The sequence below is a fragment of the Micromys minutus genome (genome assembly GCF_963924665.1).
Source record: "Micromys minutus genome assembly, chromosome: 7".
Lineage (NCBI taxonomy): Eukaryota > Metazoa > Chordata > Mammalia > Rodentia > Muridae > Micromys > Micromys minutus.
The window spans coordinates 4861198-4882283 of record NC_137976.1 but is presented as its reverse complement, the minus strand read 5'-3'; the positions used below and the strand labels follow the sequence as shown (position 1 = coordinate 4882283).

The following is a 21086-nucleotide window of genomic DNA, read 5'->3' as shown; positions in this document are numbered from 1 at the left end:
AAGATGACATTTCAGGGAGTGCCTTGTTGGGCAGGCCAGTGTGCACACCTTGGGGAGAGAGGCTGGCTTGTACGTGTGATGGGAACTTCTTCAGAAGAGCCTCATCGTGCTGACGAGTAAGTGACAGCAAGGAGCCCAGGGCTGGGTACTAAGATGCTGACCTGTCCTCCCCTGCTCTGCCCCCTGCACCTCTCCTTTAGGGGGGTCAGCACCAACTTCATTGCTTGCCTACCTGCCGAGGGACCCTGTTCTGCAGGGACGCAGGGGTGTGAGGGTCACCGGGCCAAAGTAATGCTATAAAGCACAATAAAAAACAAAAAAAGGAAGGAGGGAAAGAGAGAAAGAAGGAATGAAAGGTGGAAAGGAGGGAGGGGGAGGGAGGAGGGAGACGGGGCAGGCAGTCAAAAGAGAACTTTAAACAGGCTTCCTTGCGGGTTAAGAAGGGCCAAGTGAGGGCCACTTGGAAGTAGGGCCCATTCACTGCCTCGTGCTCCTTGTAGGGCTTTAGGGGTATCACATCTTTGGAGAAGAGTCTTGCAATCCCTGCCACCCACACATGCCAGGCACTCATACTTCTGAAGATGTGGCTTATCCCTGCCCTCCTTGTTATGAACACTTAGACCTTGTCCTAGTCAGGGTTTCTATTCCTGCACAAACATCATGGCCAAGAAGCAGGTTGGGGAGGAAAGGGTTTATTCAGCTTACACTTCCATATCACTGTTCATCACCAAAGGAAGTCAGGACTGGAACTCAAGCAGGTCAGGAAGCAGGAGCTGATGCAGAGGCCATGGAGGGATGTTACTTACTGGCTTGCTTCCCCTGGCTTGCTCAGCATGCTTTCTTATAGAGCCCAGGTTTACCAGCCCAGGGATGACATCACCCACAATGGGCTGGATCCTCCCCCCTTGATCACTAGTTGAGAAAATGCCTTACAGCTGGGTCTCATGGAGGCATTTCCTCAACGGAGACTCCTTTCTCTGTGATAACTTCAGCTTGTGTCAAGTTGACACAAAACCAGCCAGTACAGACCTCTAGTGTAGCAGTCCCTAGAACCACCACAGCTTTCTGAATGGCAAGTTCCCACAGGCCTTTGATATTCTGTTTCCAATGACCCCTATTAATGAACATTGCCCTTTGATGGGCTTTTCAAGGAAATCATAAAGACTTCTTGTTAGTTTTGACTTGGAGTGAACATGGCTGGTCGCTGCAGGGACTCCTCTTGAGTTCCCTGTTCCCTGATACCTGGAAAGCAGTTGAGCTAGAGGAAGAGAAAGTTCTAGAAACCATTTCCTCACAAAGCATTGCATGAGCTCCCTGTTCGAAGGTCCCAAGGATCAACCAAGGTGTATAATGACTTCAACTCTGTGAGAGCTGGGGAAGACTCTGTACTTGAGAAGCGTAGAAAACAACCTGTGAGACGGACGCCCACAATCTCACGCCCTTTAGCTTGAGAGCATTAAACCTGTGTGTCAGCGCACTGGGCAGACGGCATGAAATTCATGTTCAATGGCTGGCAAAGTCGCTGCCCTGCAAGCCTGCCAGTGTGAGTGTGGTTCCCGGCACCCACAGAAAGACACCAGATGCAGCAGTGAGTACCTTCGCTGGGGGCGTGGAGACATGGGGATCTGTGGACGGTTCCCTGGGGTGTGGTGTTGCCTAGCAGAATTGGCCTGTGAGCTCTAGAGTTATGAAGACATCCTGTTTGGAAGGATAAGGTACAGGAACTCAGTGCTGACAACGTCAGAACCCTTGAACTTACATATGTGTGTGCGTGGACACACACACACACACACACACACACACACACACACACACGGAAACATTAGTGTTCATCTCCACCAAACAACTCAGTTCTACACAGACCTAATTAGTTCCTCTAGTAAAAGGAGCCAATAACTTGTTTCTTGGTGTGTAATTTCTTTTGTGTGTGGCTGTCTTATTTCAGGCTGAATTGTCCCTATGCTGTCAGGGCCCGTGCTATGTTTTAACAGGATCTGCTCTGGTTTCTGGAGCAGCCTGGAATCTATTAGCAGCGGTGAGTATTACGGTGTTCAAAGTCCACTGAGGAGAGCTGCATTCACAAGAGGGCTTATTCTGTTAGCCTTCAAATTTCCCAGCGTCCCTCAGGGATTTCTGGAGAGCTGGCCAGTGACCAAGGCTCATTTTCTGCCGTGGAAACGCCTCCTTTCTTCTTTTAGAATCTTCGGATACCTATCATTTTCGAGAGCCGCGTCTGTGGTTTTCCGCCTCTCTGGCCATACTCTTTCGTCATCCCCATCTTATCTTCTTCTGTTCTCGGTGAAGACAGGGTGGGGACCCTAGACAAGCAGGAGCCAAAGGCAGTGTGGTGGCTTGTGTGGCAGAGCTACCTTTCTGTTTGCTGTTTCTGAACTGTTCCTGCCTAGATGGTTCTATTGGCAGGTTCAAGGCGCTGGCGCCCCCTGCCGTATCCCAGCAGCATTGCTTTTGTGTGACTCAGAAGGATCTTGCTAGTGGGAAAGGGGGTGGTGGTGTTGGGGTGGTGGCTAGACCTGGGCTGGAGTGCTCCAGCACTCTCTTAGATGAACGTGAGCGAAGAAAGGTAGCGTGAATCCTGCGCTGGGCATCTCCTGAGGTGTTCCTGCCTGCTGGGGCCGGGGCTGGACAGAGACCCTTCTCAGCTTTCCTGCCTTTTCTGTGCCTATCTCAGAGGCGAACTGCACAATTCAGTTCTCCACAGAAAAGGCCTGGCTGCCTGAAGGAGGTCTCCGTCCTCATAAGACAGGGTCGCCCTGCTCGGTAGGACAGCGGAGTGTCTACCTGAAGACTTCAGTTTTGGGCATTGTAAGTGGCAAATGGTGGTTTGATGCAGCCGCTGGATACATGGAGGGTGTCAGCAAGTGGGTGTGTATGTGTGTACCAGGCATTGGGGAATGGCTGTGTGTCCCGCTGAAGGAGACAGGAAATGTTTTGCTCCATCCTTCCCCCAAGCTGCTTTCAGGACCAGCTAGTAATGTGTGGACCAAGTGCAAAAATCAAAATGGTGACCTGTTCCAAATGATTGGGGTTTCAGCAGCAGCAGCAGCAGAGAACGGAGCTGAGTTTGGACCCTGCTGCTTGGGGGGGGGGGGTCTCCTGGAGCTGGCCTTGACTACACTGCAGATGGAGCATGGCCTTGTTATGTCTCTCTTCTTTGGAAAGGTCTCCCTGGCAGACTGCACAGAGCGGAGATGAAAGCCTCCCTCCCTCCCTCCTTTTCCTGCAGTGCTAAGGATCAAAGCCAGGCCTCATGTGTTCTTAGAAAGTGATATTGTTTTTCAAAACACTACCCTTCTATCTTTTAAAAGTACAGTCTAGAATAATTAGAGCATAGGCATCCTGAAATGACGGGGAATTGTCAACTGATGGTAGATGCTTTCTCAGGTCCTGGCCCAGAGAGTGTCTCTGGATATCAAGTGTGACCTTTGAGTCTTCAAAGTTGAATTTTCTGCTTTGAAATAAATCCTTTCCCCTATTCAAGGGCTGCTGTCCCTGTTTCTGGTGTCGCAGAGGAGATTCTAAACTACATTAATGGAGGAGAGCCTAGAAGGGCTCAGTGCCCTTGCTCCTGACGGTGGCTGGTCGTTTGTTCCTTCAGATACTGCTTTCTGGAGAGGAGTGGCTGGAGCCAGCTCCCTCTCTGCCTAGAGGCCAAGTGTCTGAGAGTTTGCTCCTGCGAGGCAGGGTTCTCCATGCTAGATTCCCCCCTCCCATGTCTTTGGGTGTTAGCAAAGAAGACTGCTGTGTGTAAGCTCTGTGATCTGGAAGCCCACAGCTCTGGGGAGCCCAGAAGTTACGGAGCCGCCCCCGGAAGCTGTCTGCCTTGCTTTGTTGTGCAGTCTGTGTTGTACAGGATGCCCCAAGCCCTTCAAGGCTCTGTTTGCCGGTTGCAGTGTAGATCCATGTCTACACACTCAGAGCAATAATCTTTCTTGTGTTTCCTGAGTCCACTCCTGTGGTCCCAGGGCTTTGGAGATGGAAGCAAGAGAATCAGGAGTTTAAGGACAGTCTGGGCTACAGGAGACCCTCTTTCAAAACTAGAAACATAGAACCTAAGAAGGGAAAACCACAGAAGGCTCGCCTGCCATGGTTTTAAATCACCTTACACGAGAGTGGATTGTTTCCATGGGTCATGTTCCCTAGAGGCAGCCGACTACTGTGTCAGCATCCATTGTAATGAATGTTTTGGGATACGTTTCATCAATCAACATTCTTAAAACGTTAGTTGCTGAATCTTGCTGTCAGAACATTCTCTCAAAAGATCATTGTTGATGATGCTCAATGGTTAGACATGAATTTAACTGAGCATTTATTTGTTGTTAATTGCCCCAAATATCTTGGAGCTGAGAGGTCAACCTCAGATCTGGTCCATGGCAGCCCACAAGCTGAAGCCTGAGTCCTCCTTGCCCTTCTGTATGGCTCTGTGCATACAGGGGTGCAGGCTACCGTTTGCCTGTGTTGTGTTGTCTTAGCTGTCTGGCTCTGATACATTGCACATGTTGATGGTGAGCAAAGGTGTACATATCCGTACAGAGGTGAAAAACCTCCACAAAATGTCCTGTGTCTGACAGTCAGCTTACAGCTTCTGGGTTTCTATATTTTATGCATTTTCCAACAAAGAAAAAGACAGAAATCCACATAATGTAAAACGGTTCTGTTCTGTGCGTGGCTCGTCATGAAACCTTTGCTGTGTTTTTGGGAATGACAATTTTATGTATATACAGTATGTAAGAGCTATGCTGTTCAATGTTGCGTAAACTTAACAGATTCTCTAGTCTGAATATTTAACTTGTTATTGTAAAATGTGATTTCTCATTGAGAGATTATTTTTCTGTATGTATATGAGAGTATTTTAGGAATCTAACTTAAGTGCATAAACTATAGAAGAAACTTAAAAACATATCCCAGGAGTAGAAATGTGTGATCAGATCACTTGGGTTCAACCCAACTAAATTTTATTAAAAACAAATCCAAGTTGAATGTTTAGGAATTTGAAAGTGTGGATTTTTTTTCTGCCTTGCAGGGGACAGGTGGTTAATGAGACGGGTGGAGTCGTGACACAGTGGGAGAGATCTTATAGCCATGACCTGGTATGAGACCATGTTCCACTCCACGTTAACTCATACGGATGCACGCATATTCTGAAGAGATGAACAGCCTGCCAGCCTTCCACCAGACCTGTAGCCACAGACAGTGGGCTCTAGTCAGGAGCGAGGCATGGCCAAAGAACTCAGGAACATTCGGGGAGGCCACTCCCTAGCTTTCATCATTTTGGAGCACACAGGGAGGCTGAGCTTAGATTTGCGAGACACAGCTGTTTTCAGGCAGGATGAACAGGTAATCTGAAGCTTCCTGAAGGCCCATGTTGAGACAAGAGGCCTACTTCCCAACTCCACTCTCTTCCCAGAAAAGTATCCAAAGTCCAGGCTGCTCCTGGGCACAGCCCTTCCATACTTGACCACCTCAGATGTTGCTTCAGGTGAACCAGGGCGGGCTCATGAAACAGTTCTGGCCTCACCTCTAACCCCTGCTCCCTGAGAAAGCATCATCACAAATGACTTTAGTTAGTGGTGACCTTGTGAATGCAGCCTCACCCAGATGACCAGAAATGCCTCTCAATTGAGAGCTGGCTCCTAGTGACTCGGGTGAATACCGATCACTCCTGGAAGGTTAGGGTGCACCGATGGAAAGGACTCGAGGCAGTGTGAGCATTGGGCCAGCACGTCTTCCAGTATGTGGTTTGCCTCTTAATACTGCCGGCTGCAGAGGTGCAGGCAGCTTTACTGCAGGATGCAAAGGCTGGAAATGACTGTTCTCTAACTGTCTCTAGTCCCAAAGACCAGGCCATTCAAGTCTCTGCTCAGATGTAGCCTGGGAAGGCCATGCCATGCCAACACACAGACCCACCAAAATTCTGGCTACCTTGTCCAGAGACCTAGTTCCTTCTCTCCTGGAATGCTGGCCTTTGGGCTGGGGTGGTCATAGGCTGTGAGGATAGATCACACAATTGTCCCTTTTCCTGTGTGTTCTGAAAGTGTAGACAAGAGAAGCTAGAACGTAGGTCCTCCTGGACAGTGTTGGTGAGGTTAGCTACCCTTTGTGATCTTTGTAGTGGGCCATGAGGCTGGTGACTTGTGGTTCCTTCACTAGTGGCAGATGTAGCCACTCCCAAGATGTTCTATGCATTCCAATACCTACCTGTTGCTAAATAACAGTAATTATGAAGGAGATTTTAGTCTCTGCTTTATAACATTAATGAGTTCTAAAAGATTATTAGACATTAAAATGTAGAATTCCACAGTGATCTAAGGTTTGCTGATGCAGGGCTACACAGCTTCTTCTGTTTGTTTAAAAGCAGGTTTTTTTATTTTTATTTTTTTGGATGCTGGAACACTCCTTTGGCATTATTATATGTGACTCTACCCATTCAGATCAAGGTGACAGGGTGCTTTCTGCTTTCTTTGCACCAGAAGAGTCTAGAGACTAGGACAGTCTCCTCAAAGGATTCTGGGGCCATTTTGACCTGCAAGGTTTAAATCACATAGTTCACGAAACACATAGAACAGCCAACCTGACCAGCTCCGGTTGAGCTCTATCTGCTTTCACTTCTCTGCAGACACAGGATGCTAACAGCCCTGAAGACAGGTGTCTCTTATGTGTTTCCCAGAGATAAGGTTGCAGTTGTACAAGAAGAATGATGCAAAAATAAATCTAAAAAGACAAAACAAGGCAGCGGCCACCTTCTCAACTCTTCTGTGCCTTCTTTATTTAGCAGACAGACTCCTTGTGTTGAGTATTGAGAGCATGAGAAATGCTGAGAACAGTCAGGGGGTGCCAAAGGCAAAGTCAGCAAACCCAGAGAAACACAGGAGAGCAGACCCACACAACACCCCCGAGAGATTTGTCTACACAAGTGCTTTTCTGCTTTCTGGGCAGGGTCACACAGGTTGGCCTTGAACTCCTGGTCTTCCTGCTTCACCACCCCAAGACTGAGGTTCCAGGCATGCACAACTGGCTTCCGTGTGAGACTTGGGATGCTCTGAGAACCCAGCATGGATGCTACACTGTGCACAAGCCACAGGACCCTTCCTGTCTTGCTTTCTCACCAGCTCTTCCACAGCTTGGTTCTGAAGGACTGCGTAGGACTGGGCTCTGACTCTATATTCGTTTATCCCAATTTGTCTTAAGTACCAAAGGGCTGCATTTTGACATCTACTCTTAAATTTATTAATTTTACTTGCTATATGTGTGTGTGTGGGGGGCATGCATGTACACACATTTTGCCTGAAGAGGCTGGAGGAGATGTAGTTACAGATGTTTGTGAGCTGACTTGGATGCTGAGTTAGAACTCAGTACGTCTGGAAGAGCAGTATGTGCTTCCCTACCAAGCCATCCTGTATTGGGTCGTTCTACTTTATTTCCGAGACAGCTTCTCTGTGTAGCCCAGGCCGGCTTTGAACATGAGATCTGCCTGCCCATCTCCTGAGTGCTGGGATTAAAGTTGTGTGCCTCCACGGCCTTGCTTGTTCTGCTGTTAAAGATAGGGTTTTGACATGTAAACCAGGCTGACATCAAAGCTCATAATCCTGGGAGTTCAGAAAGTGAGTGGGATTATGGGATGTGGCACACACCAGGCTGTTTTGCTTGACGGTGTTAGAAAGGGCATCGTTGTAAACCTGGGTGTGTGATATCTTAGCACTTGAGCAGCAGAGTCAGGGCTGCCTCAGACTCATCTACAGAGTTCCAGGCTGTTGTACTCTACAGCATAAATTATCATGGGCAAGGCTTGGGGTCCTTTCTGGCAACTTCAAGATGCTCGAAGTATTCCAGCATTTGTGTGCTTCTTCAAGAGGAAGCTGGCCAAGCGGAGTCTCAAGGATTTGTGAGCTAATCTGTAGCAGACGTTGTCTGGAGAAGTCTTGGAGTCAGTGTGAGGCTGCTGGGTCCTCAGGAGTAAGTTGGGAGACTGAGAATGGAGTAAGGTAAGGTCATGCTCAGGAGGGAAAAGCCCAACAGTGTGGATGAAGCTTCAGCAGGGTTATTCCTCCCTAAGAGCCCAGAGGTCAATGGGAAAACCTGGCAAACCTGGCTTCGGCTCCCAGCCTGGATGCTCTGGATCCCACCGCATCTGTATCCAGCTAGAAGAACCTACCTGTGTGAACTGCCAGGCTACTGCTGATGAAGGCAACCTGCGACAGGTTCATTCCTTCCTACTAGCCAAGACTGAGCCCTGTGGTGAGGCTCGTCAGACCTGGCCAACACAAGTCATCAGCTGCACTGTGAGCAGTCAGAAGTGCCATCAGATCACCTGTCTGGCTTGGCATTCTTGGCTCCTGGGAAGGCAGAGTCCTTTGTGCTTGTAGTCCTGTTAGGGTCTCTGGTAGGTGGCTGCCAGGCATGATGGGCAGGTAAGAGGGCACATGAGCCAAGCTGTCCTGGAAGACGTCCTGCATTCTTTCTGCCTCCTAAGGCACCCACCAGGAGTCCTCTGGAGTAGTCAGAGCAGTCAATCTGTTAGGCAAACACTCTTGGGAGTGCTCAAGGGGGGTTTGGGGTACTGGTCACTCAGGGAGCTCTGGCTTCTCTAGCAGCCTCAGAGGTAAGTTTCGGGAAGAGATGTGGGTGCTGTTTGGCTTTAGGTGAACTGGGAGCATGTCAGGACCCTGAGGGAAGGGACATGGGACTTGGGTAGCCAGGCGGGCTGGCTCCAGCAGTGGTCAAAGTGTGCCGTCTGTCACAAGGGAACAAGTGTGAGCTGGAGATGGCATACCAGGGCCCTGGGGCCTCACTACCTGCTGTTTAGCCACGTTACTCTGAGCAAATCACAAGACTGCTAGGAGCACAAAGTTCAAGTTAGAGCACCCTACAGTTATGGGCTCTGTGTCAGGGCTGAGAGCCTTTCAGTGGGGAGGCCTTTATGACTGGTTAGCGACCAGTTCTCAGCTACCTACTACCCTTCAAAGATAGGTTTTGATAGGCAGCGCTAGACTGTATGAGTCAATGAATTCCTAAGAATGACACACGCAAACTAAATCTTCAGCACAAAGGACTTTGTAACCTTAAGACTAGAGGGTCCTGTGGGAGGGTGAAAACCTGGCACTGCCCCTTAAAGGACAAGACCCTCACGCCCTCTGTTCAGGAAGCATTTTATTGTTGCTCCAAGGACAAGAGATCACATAGGTGACAGTCCCTCAGAGCAACTCCCGCATGGCCTTGCTGAGCTTCTGAATCTTGCTCTTTGCAGACATATCAACGTACTTCTCCCCAATCCGGACAATCATCCCACCCATGATTGACGGGTCAGTCTAGGAAAGAAAACAGGTCACACACATAAAACACTGTGCTCTATCAGTGGGCAGATGGAAACATCCTGGGGTAGGCGGGCCACCCACAACACAGATGGGAACTATGCAGGAGTCAGAACCATTATGTGTAAGCCCCACCTCAGCACTAACACACTCCACAATTATGCAAACCCACCTTGACCTCTAGTTTCAGCATTTGGCCTTGACTCAGGAAGCTCTTCAGCACGGTCTTTAACTCAGAGAGAACGGCTTCTTCTAACGGCTGGAAAAAAGCAACCATCCTTTAAACAGCACAACCACAGCACACACAGTCGTGGGATGGAAACACCACAGTGGGCATGAAACCAAGACAGGCCAGTGACTCCAGACTGACCTGCAAGCGCATATGTGTGCACCTGCACGCACGTACACATGTGCACCCGTGTGTTCTGGGGTGGGGGCCTAGGGAGCGGCCACATGACAATGTATCTTCTAATGCCTTGGTTTTAGGCAGAGAGCGCAACCACATAATCCCCCTCCCCCCTCCAAGGCTTCACAGTGCCCTAAACACTGAACCACAGCCTGGCCAAGCCCAGGGACTGCACACGGCATACCGTGTGTGCATCTACTACGCCCCTGTTTGGGCCGACCCATGTCACGGGAGAGCAATACAATGACTTGTCCTATAGCATGCGATGTATAAGGAGTACGGCCTCTGAGAGGCTCTGTCAGATCCTCAGCCTGCCCTGTTGAGCATAAAATAAGGACAATTACAGTTCAGTTTTACACCTATGTTCTGAGAGCAGAAACACTTTACAAGGTCCCCAGCGGATGTCAGCACCGATAAATGGTGGCTAGTTAAGACTTCACTCCAGTGTGTCAAAGGGCCTGTGCACCCCCACAGGTTAAACACTCCCATCCTAGAACTTAATATGGCATTAAGACTTCAGGCTGTAACGGGACCCAGATCCTCACGAGTAATCACTAATAGGACACACACTGGGCCTCCCTAGTGGAAGCCAACCAGACCCTCGAGTCACCAGCCATGTCCCCAGTGCAGCAGCCAGAGCCTGCTACTTACAAATGCTGTGGTCACTGTGCACGGCACTTCTCCACGGTGGACACTCATAATGGTGGAAAAGGCAGAGATGACTCCCTGGGTGTTGCCTAGGCGACCATTTTCAGCAAGTAAATCTGGGAAAGCGACAGGAAACTCACTGAGTCACCCAAAGCAATGTCACTTGTAGCCTGAAAATACCACATTCCAAGTCCTTCAAGAGCACGGACGGGGTCTGGAGGGACAGCCCAGTGGTTATGAGCACTGTTTTCAGTACCCAAGAGTTTTTAAGAAACGCCTACTGGGATCATCCCGCACTTACTCATGAGGTTGGCCGTCAGTGGAGAGAATTTTTCCTTTGTGGTGATATCACTGAGGCTTTTCACTTTGATGGAGCGCTTAATGTAGGGGTTCAGAACAGCAAGAGACACCTTGGGATCCTTCAGGAGTTGCTGAAAACACACACAATCCCAGCTGTTACCCAGTTTTGGTTCATGACCTCACATGGGATTAAAAACATGTTTTGAGGGACCTCAAAAACAACTTAGGAAGTTTCTTACATGCATTTTTGAGAAGGATCCTAAGAGTCACCACGGACGATGCACCAAGCCCACTTTTCTCACTCCATCATCCCCAAGTACACTGAGCCCCTGCACTCTGTCTCAGGAGACCCTAACTGTGCCCTCCCTCTGACAGAGGTCCTGGAACAAACCTGACTTTGATAGACTGGTCTGAGAGGGCGAAAATCACAGAATATTGGGAATCCACCTTATCTCCTACACTCAGTAAGCACCCGAGGCTTCAGCACCCACCCACCTCTGCTCCAGGCCAGGGCTACAGGACCCTCTGTATCTCTTCCTGGGTAAGTGTCCACTTACTCCCGGCACCTCAGTGGCTGCCAGCCAGAATCTAGGCCACTGCCATAGAGTGCTGACGTCCACACTATGGTTTCTACAGAGACGCTGCACAGGAGTGCCTTTCACGTATGTGCTAGCAACGTCCAGAGGACAGTCAGAATGACTTCTTTTACCCCACCCCCCCTCCCTCTCGTACCCTCAAAATCCCACTTATGTTTGGAACCTCAGATAACTGTCTCCTCTCTTTTTACTCTATGACTGACTTCTGGATCTTATCAAACCAAAATCTAAGTCACTAAAAACATGAGAGGGAGAGGGAGAACACATACCTGTGTGGGTCACACTGAATGTGTGCAGGTCAATGAACAAGGGAGTCCTACAGCCTTAAGAGTTAGTTTTCCCCTTCCACCATGTGAGTTCCAGAAAATGAACTCAGGTTGTCAGGCTTGGTGTCAAGTATCCTTACCCACTGAGCCATGCTGCCTACCCCAAACCCCATTCTAACGGTTACCACCAGAATCAAAGAGAGCAGAACTGAGCACCACGTGCAGTGCTTCCCCACAGGGAGAAGCCAGGTATTTCCCATAGACCCGGGAAGAGAGGGCTAAACTGATCCTGTCACATCTGGTTCTAGCTTACGCTGACAGGATGAGGCGAGCAGCTGCAGCATCTGTGCTGCGGCCTATGAACAGAGAACACGGTGTCAGCCTGTGCAGCTGGGCCTCCTCTCTGCAACAGACGTGCAGATTACTAAACACGTTTCAAACATGTAACTGAAAAGCTATCCCTTCTCCTGAGCGACCGACTCTATACTCTCAAAGTTTCCTTTACGGGAGCCCTACAGCCTTAGGGGCAGCTACCCCAGAGGAAGTGGAAGGGGAAGCCTCTGACCCAAGTCACATTTGGGTTTCAGCTAATTCACAACGTTAATTTTTCTCTTCTGTGTTTCAAGAGAAAATGGAAAGAGGACGGTCCTTTTTCAGGTGGCCCTGGGCTCCTGCCTCACTTTACCCAGCCCCAACTTTGCACCTAGCCATTCTTCCTTCACATCTTGGGACCAAAGTAATTCCAAAAACCCAGGAAGGGTGAGATGGCCTGAGCTCAAAGGTGCTTCTGCCAAGGCTACTGGCCTGAGTCTGACCCCTAGAACTCAGTGTAAGAGGAGGACTTTGACCTCTGTACCTGCACTGCGAGTGCCTGACACTCCCCAACTCCCGAGGGAAAAAATGATTTAAAAAAAAAATATTAAACCCAGGAAAAGTTCTCAAAAAAACTTTCATGAAAAAAATATAGTTTCAGTACAGTAAAAATATAGTCAAAAGACATGGCTTATAAACATCAACTTGATCTTTAAATTCTTTTCTAAAATGGCAAGTGTTCTTGAGTTATATTTTGATTTTATTTTCTAACTAGCTTGGGTTCATGTTAATATACTTATGTATCTCCGAGCTTGTGTTACACAAGTTTCAGAAGAATAAAGCAGTCTCATTGATAACATGTCTACAGTACATTCTTTTGTAGTTTCTAGTGGTTCTTTTCATAGGTTATACCCCGTTAGGAACGCACAGCTCTAATCACTGAAGACAAGATGGAGGAACAGGCCCAACAGGAGAGCGCCTCACCCCAACTCGCAGCAGCTCCTTCTCCACTTGGTCCAGCTTATTCTGTTTCGATGCAGCAGAGTACAGGGCGGTTGCATAACGGCCTTCGATGCCGTAGACCTGAACAGGGGGCTGGAAACAAGAGCAAGCGAGGATGGTAGGCAGTTAAGTCAGGAACAGAAACAGTAACTCCGAGACCACATTCCCATGGCCAAACCATTTAAGTACTTCATCCTAAATGAGAATTCACAAACTAGGGACGTCTCCCTGGCCAGGACCCTCTACCTTTGGAGGGGCAGAGAAGGCAGTGTTTAGCGTCCCTCCCAGCAACTGTTCCGGAAAGTTTTTGCTTTCTTTGACCTCAGTGACAGTGCTGTCCCTAAGCACAGAAGCTTAGTACTAGAGTGGGCAGTTGTGAAGATAAGGGGGGCAGCGTGTAAGATGTGCACACGCGTGTGCATCCTCATTATGGTCACGGTGCTTTATGAGGTTCTCAGGAGGAATAAAATGGCTCCGCTCACAGAGGGAGCAGGGATCTGGTGCTGTGAAGAAGATCCACCTAATGTGCCCTAGAGCTTTCCGTTCTGCTACTCCCTCGGGGAATGTGAGTGCACATGACTGGCCAGAGAACATATGGCAGCCCAGAGTATCTTTAGATTCTGCCACCCATGAACTAGCAATAAAGAATTACAAAATAAATGCACACACAGCCATATTTCAATCTGTATTGAGTAAGAGGGCTGGAGCCATCTGCTTCAGAGGTCAGTCAGACTTCTGGTTTAAAAAGAAAGGGTCCGGCAGACCTCTGCAATGGTGAGACTGTTGGGCCTATAACAGTACCGATTCTGATTAGGGAAGAAGGTGCAGACTGTAAGTACCTCATTGCTGCCAGAGTCAAGAGGCAACATGGAGTTGGTACAGAGTATCAGCTGCGAGAGAATCTGAGCACTTTACTTTCTTTTGTTAGAAATAGTTCTTTCATAAAAACAGAACAAATGGCTAGCCTGTCTATGGAGGACTACTAGGAACAACGACATAAGATTCTTTTATACGTGTGTGTGTGTGTGAGTGTGTGTCCGTCCCAGCACACACACCACATGTGGAGAACACAAGACAACTTCCAGGTCTTTCTTTCCTTTCCCCATATGGGTTCCAGGATTGAACTCACACTCTCAGGCTTGCCATCAGCAGCCTTTACCTGCTCAGCCCCCTTGTTGGGCCCACAAAAGTAATTTTTGGAACATTAAGACTAAGGTTGAGCCCACATGTGACAGGCATCCCCAGCATCCCCTTAGGAACTGCTCCCCTTGCAGACAAGGGTTAGAAATTACACACCCCACAGTATTTCTGTTCAACTCACTCTCATTGCTTTCCAACACCCCCGCCCCATATAAGTAAGCTAACATACCCTTACAAGCTTCGCAAAGGGCCTGACAACAGATGTACTGAAGCTCCGCACCTTTAGAACAAAAGAAAGTAGATCAGACAGGGTTTCTTCATTAGCTTAGCAATATGTTAAAATAAGCTAGTTGAATAGTTGCATAATTCCTTTATATCATCCCATAGGTTATGGGGCAGGAATAGCTCTTTACCACTTAACCAACTTCCTATTGAGAATCACCCCAAACTGCTTCGGAAATCGCCTTCTTCCCTGGGTAGTTGTGAAAGAAAATACTAACTTCCCAAAATTGAAATGTTCAAATAATGTAGAGCTTTATCACATTTAGAAAAAAAGGCTTTATACAAGTGGAGGGTTAATATTCCCATCACCTTTGAGAAAAACTTTCATGAACACAAGAGGAGCCCAGTCTTGACTCAAGCAAACCTCCCTGCTTAGGAATTGAAGTGCTATCTAAGACCAAAGATTAGTTTTCTTGATACAGCACCAGGCTTCAGGTCTTAAAAGATGGCATTGTTTCTGTCACCGGAGAAGCCCGGCGGAATGCAGTTTAAAAAGCATCTCTCGAGGGCACCGGTCACTGTTGATATATACTTCCACCACTAGAATGTACTCGATTAGAACTGGCTATGAGAGTTAAAAAAAAGCTTTCCAACGCCTTGATAAAAACTATGAAACACAAATGAAAATCATCATGGCAGATGATCCAGGCGTGTATTTTTTTCCACACAATTCCAGGTTCAGTTGGACCTGGCCAGTTGCAATTTCACCATGACTAACTGGCTGCCAGCCAAAGGAGAGGTTGAACCCTTTCTCCCTTCTTTGTAAACACATGGAAGGCGCTTTACGAATACTCAATACTCCTAAGCAGCAGATAGCCCTGACAGGTTTACCATCAAGGCTAGATGTGTGCGTTCCCCAATTCTTTCTCCCATGCCTTTGCCAGCTCCTCGGCTATGCAGTGACTCCTAGATGTCAAGGTCAAGACAGCGCAATTCATGCCCACTCCCCACGGAGAAGAAACGCGGATCCGCCCCACGCTGCCTGCATTGGCCGAGCCCCACGACCCTGGTAGGCGGCCTGACCCCTCAGCCACGGCCTCACACGCGGCGCTGGGAGCCGGGGACGGGCAACCCCAGGAGGGACCCTCCCGCCAGCTTCTACCTGTCGGGACAGCCCGGACGCTGCTGGGGCGGCCATCTTTTCCCGGGCGGCTGTAGGTCAAACCCAAGTGAGAAGAGCCTAGTGGCGCCAGAACGCACGCGCGCGCCGGCGTGATCGCTCGGCTTTCTGGGAAATGTACGCGTCAAGAGCCCGGGCGTGTGGGTAAGGACCTCTTGCATGCTGGGAATTGTAGTCCATAGGTGCCTCAGTCTGGCTGGACTCATAAGCCGGAACAAGATCTGGAAATTAAACATAAAATCAGGTTTATATTTAGATTCTTTGCACATGCATCGCCAACATCGTTGCTCCGTCTAGAACCTGCCTAAGTGTGCTTCTGTGGCAATGCTTCAAGCTTTACTTAAAACCAAAATCACAAGCGAACCTCCCAGGGGCGAACGTCTTGGCTCTTCTGGCCTGATAGTTTTCTCTTTCCCGCCTCCTCCATTTTACAAGAACCATGACTTGTTAGATTTTTGACTGTGTGTGCATTTCAGGGTAGGACAAAGTTAGGACAGAACTAGAATCAGGTTTTAATTAAAGATGTAGAAAATTAAAAACCAAGCACAAACTTTGGGCTGTTTTTCTATTATTTTCAACACACACTCTTTTCTCTTCCGCAGTTAAAAACAGTCAACACCCAACAACAAGATTCCTGGTTGTAACGCGGTGTTCCGTGCTAAATTTAAAAGGAAAAAACTAAATCTTCTGCTTAGATTTAGTGTAGGAATACATTTTAGTTGATTTGTCATTTTTAATATGTATGTACATATGTATGTATCATCATCATCATCATCGTCGTCATCGTCGTCATCGTCATCATCATCATCATCGTCATCATCGTCGTCATCATCATCATCATCATTAAATCCGGAGAGAAGAGAATGCACGCCTTCTTTTCAACCACCCAGAGGCTCCTGCTGTCTACACAGCCAGGAACTGTTTACCCAAATATTTTTATAGACTGCAGACTGCCCAGGCTTGAACCTTAATTTTTGCCTTGTGACCTTGGCTTCTCAGTACACAATTTTTCCGTGCCTCAATTTTCTTAGCTATAGAACCGTTATTTATAGTACTGTAGCACATGCCTTACACGGTGTTAAGAAAATTAACATATTTTAGGTACATAGAACAGTTGACAGATTCTTTACTTTGTGTTTGTGCTTTTTATACACACAGATTCACAATCTCTACATCATTTCGCAGCTTGCTTTTTACCTTAATATGAAGGAAGATGGATACGGAATCATACGGGTTGCAAATACATTCTTTTAAAATTTGTTTACTTTTTGTGCGTGTATGAGTGTTTTCCTGCATATATTTCTGTGCACCATGTCTGCCTGTCGCCTTAGGGTCCAGAAAAGGACGTTGAGTCCCTTGGAGCTGGAGTTACAGGCAGTTGTGAGGTGCCGTGGGGGTGTTCTAAGTTATGGCATTTTTATAAACATGCTCATAGCTGCAGGATAATCACCCACATTGATTCTATAACTTAGCCATTCTATGACTTTCCACCATAATTCATGTGGCTTATATTATTTTGTTCATTTAGAAATTTTTTTGTATCTGGGTCTCTTTAGAGGCACTTTAAAAATATTTCGGGTTATTTCAAAGGTAGATTGAACAGCTTGGCAGGGGAGCAGGAGGACGTGAGGTGAAGCTATTGTTCTCCAGCGCACACTGTCTCTCGTCCTGTGGATGCTTCTGATTTGCTGCAAGATACTTTTAAAGAAGCCTAATGAAAAGCATATTCAGCACTGAGCACATCTTATCGAACTGCTCATGTGTAGACAGCTGTTTTATATCCCAAGATTCAGCAAGGTATCAAAAAAGAAAAGTCAACCTGTTTGCCTTCACAGGCTGCACTGGCTTGTTTTTGTCGCCTTGACACAATCTAGAGCGACCTCTGTCAATTGGACATAAGAGAGAAACTGCCTCTCCCGGACTGGCTTGTACTCTGTGGAGCGTATTCTTGATTAATGATTGGTGTGGGAGAGCCCCGCCCACTGGTGGCAGTACACCCAATGGCAGGTGGCAAGGACAAGAGGTCCTTGGGTTGTCCATGAATGTTTTAGGTACATAGAACAGTTGACAGATTCTTTACTTTGTGTTTGTGCTTTTTATACACACAGATTCACAATCTCTACATCATTTCGCAGCTTGCTTTTTACCTTAATATGAAGGAAGATGGATACAGAATCATACAGTAAAGCCCTGCAGCTTCGCCTCGGTTACTCCCTTCCTGCTCTGCCTTCAGATTCTTTGTTGACTCCCCTTAGGGATGAACTGTTTCTTAGAAATGAAAATTGAAACAAACCTTGTTTTTGTTCTATGATGTGTGTGTGTGTGTGTGTGTGTGTGTGTGTGTGTGTGTGTCTGTTCTGGAACCCACTCTGTAGACCAGGCTGACACTGACCTCAGAGATCCTCCTGCCTCTGCGTCCGAAGTGCTGGGATTAAAGTGTGCACCATCACTGCCCAGCGTGTGCTTAGACACAGCACAAGGGACAGAAGTAGAATCCAAACCTTGTACTTTATATACAATCAAGCCATAATACAGTATTTTCCTCAAGTATAGCTACATGCAAGTTCACAAGCAATTTGAGTTTCAATAAATGTAATAGAGATGAAAAGTTCCGGGCTCAAACACACTTTGGAAACTCTAGACCGTCAACTGCACTGGATTTCAAATATACGGCTAGTTTGCCCTGCGCCAATCAGGTCCTCTCTACTTATTTTGTGTCTTCGTCCCACTTCATCTCCAGGCACAGCTCAAAAATGGCAGTTGATGGCTGCCTGAATTTCAGGGTTTGAGTTTCAGTTGACGCTCAGGTGTAAGGGGGCCTAGTGTGTCTGTATTTTCCGGTTAGCGGAACAGACTTAGGTTGTTTAAAAATTTGTTACATTGTTGCAGCCAAGGCCAAGAGAATGAGACAGACTTGCACAAGGGCTACCCTGGGAGAGAAACCCAGATATTTAAGACCAAATTATGATTCCAGGTCAAGACAACTACTGATCGCCGTTTTATCTTTTGCACCAAGACAGTCACAGGAAACAGCAGGATGGCACCATGTGACCGTGTTTTATTCATTATGGTTGTGTGTGCATGGACGCACTGGCCATATGGTGCCTGTGAATGTAAAGGGCAGCTTGTGCCTTTCTGTGAATCCTGGGACTCAAACTCATGTCATCGGGTTTTCAAGGCAAGCTCCTTTACTGCCTGAGCCATCTCGCCAGTCCCTGCCACATGTCTTAAAATGAAGTGACTCGCTCTGTAATTCAGAAAGAACCATTTTGAAATGACAGTATTCAGAGAGCCCGGATGAAAAGGCTAGACTTAGAGGAGCAATTACCGTCCTTCATTACCAGAGACCCAGAGGAAGGTTCATGCCTTTGTCTTTTTTTTTTTTTAAAGACTTATTTATTTGTTATATATAAATACACAGTATCTATTCTCAGACACACCAGCAGAGGACATCATATCTCATTACAGATGGTTGTGAGCCACCATGTGCTTGCTGGGAATTGAACTCAGGACCTCTGGAAGAGCAGTTAGTGCTCTTAACCACTGAGCCATCTCTCCAGTCCAGCCTTTGTCTTAGTTAGGGTTTTATTGCTGTGAACAGACACCATGATCAAATGCAAGTCTTATAAAGGACAACATTTAATTGGAGCTGGCTTACAGGTTCAGGGGTTCAGTTCATTATCATCAAGGCGGGAACATGGCAGCATCCAGGCAGGCATGGTGCAGGAGGAGCTGAGAGTTCTACATCTTCATCTGAAGGCTGCTGGGAGAAGACTGGCTTCCAGGCAGCTAATGGTGAGGGTCTGAAACTCATACCTCTCAGATCTGCAGAGTGGCCGATAGAAGATCTTAAGTTTCACCACCCTGTGTCTCAGGCTTGTTCTCTTCACCTCTGGGCGTGAGGTCCTGCCCACCTTGAAACTGCTACCTACTCAATGTTCAAGGTCACCAGGAGGAGCCTGGTCACAGGTGTCTGCAAGATGCTGTTGGCACGAGAGGGCGCCATTGCTTTGCTGCAGTCTTTCTAGCTAGAGCTGGGTCCAAAATGCAGTGTGTGGCTCACGTTAGCCAGTGAGAAACAGATCACTGTGAAACAAACAATCCTGATAGCTCCAAGTCACAACCTCCGCCATCACAGCTGATGAACCCCTAGAAACCATCTTAGCTGTTCCTTGGCTCTCAGACGTTCCATAGCAACCCAGGTGTTTCTTTACCGGGCAGGTTTCTTTCTGACTTAGAAGTCATAGTCCTTTGTTGGGGTGGGTGGTGGGGTGGGGTTAGGTCAGAATGGGGAGCACTATACCTTTGGGAGAATCTTATTCTGGAAGCCGGTAACGGCAGAAAAAAACGGAAAATACAGAATAGAACATTCTTTGGCTCCTGATTTGAATCACAACCTTGATCTTAAAAGGGTTAGCAAGTGAGTTTGCTTGCAAGGTGCCTTTCTAATGGACTGAGAGGCCTGAGGAAACCAAGGAGACCCGAGGAGGCCTGAGGAGGTCTGAGGAGACCGGAGGAGACCCGCTCTGAGGTCTGTTCACCATTAGCTGTTCTGGATGGATATGGGCTTTGCCTCATCACTTCTGTGTCTTAAACAATTTCTGTCTCAGCTTCCTTCTGTGGAGAGTGAAAATATCTTCACAGGAGGTAGCATGTTACAGCCTGGGAGGCCTGTCACTCTCACCTTGCACACAGGGATTTATTTTCTATCTGTTGTTTTTCCTGTGGAAGGGAGATGAACACAAGCAGGGCCATTTTGAATGCAATATTAATGTGTCGTTTCCTCTCTTCACTGGGCTGTGGCTCAGAACTCGGAAGAGATGGCCATGAGACCCTCTGAAAGCAGGGCTCAGTTTCCCGTCAACATCAGTTCCGTTTGGGAAGAGGTCTGATTGTGGGGAGACTTGGCCTGAGTCAGAAGCAGGTGTCCTGCATAAACTTCCCAAGTAAAGTTCTGAACCAACCTGCAGCCAGAACATGTTGATAAACAAGCAAGGGTCAAAGACCATTATGGTCAGTAAGAGGGCTCAGTGGGTGAAGGTGCTTGCTGCCAAGCCTGACGAACTGAGTTCAATCCCCAGGTTTTACATGGTGGACAGAGAGAACTAACTCGAACATACATTCACACGACAAACAAAATTTTGTTTTTGTTTTGGAGATAGGGATTGTGTGTGTGGCCCTGGCTGTCCTGGAACTAACTCACTCTGTAGACCAGGCTGGCCTTAGACTCACTGAGATCTGCCTTTCTCTGCTTCAGGAGTGTTGGGATTAAAGGCATGAACTACTATCACTCAGCTACAAACAAACTTTTTAAAGTCATTTACTTGGAAACAGAATGGGGAGGTGTGGAGGGAAGGAGGGGTGGGGAAGGACATTGTGTGTATGAAATGGTAAACGGTGTTGAGAGGAACACATATATTCATATACACAAGGAAGCCTCCCGGAGGGACTCAATGTGGGGAAGTCTGATTCTGAAATGTCCCAGTGTGGAGACAGGATCATTTGGACCCCGAGATGAGGTTGTTCCACATAAGCAGTTGCTGGTCAGGCTTGGTGGCAGAATATTCTTTAGTTTTCTTTTAATCCTCAAAGCAGAGCTCAGTTTGAGATATCAGGAGAATGAGGCAGAAACATGATGCAGGGGATTGACAGAGAAGATACAGTGGTTGCTGTTAACAGCATGGGGAA

The 21086-nt window shown here is 47.6% G+C and overlaps 1 protein-coding gene across 1 annotated transcript; it reads right to left on the bottom strand.

Moving 5' to 3' along the window:
• Nucleotides 1-9150: 9150 nt before the first annotated feature.
• On the bottom strand, nt 9151-15488 carry ATP5PO (ATP synthase peripheral stalk subunit OSCP). The gene is made up of 7 exons (XM_080919585.1): nt 15381-15488; nt 14226-14276; nt 12839-12949; nt 10682-10811; nt 10384-10496; nt 9499-9585; nt 9151-9323 (listed from the first exon to the last, which is right to left on the bottom strand). The coding sequence occupies exons 1-7, from the start codon at nt 15414-15416 to the stop codon at nt 9210-9212; spliced, it is 642 nt and encodes a 213-aa protein (XP_080775711.1). The 5' UTR covers nt 15417-15488; the 3' UTR covers nt 9151-9209.
• Nucleotides 15489-21086: the final 5598 nt, after the last annotated feature.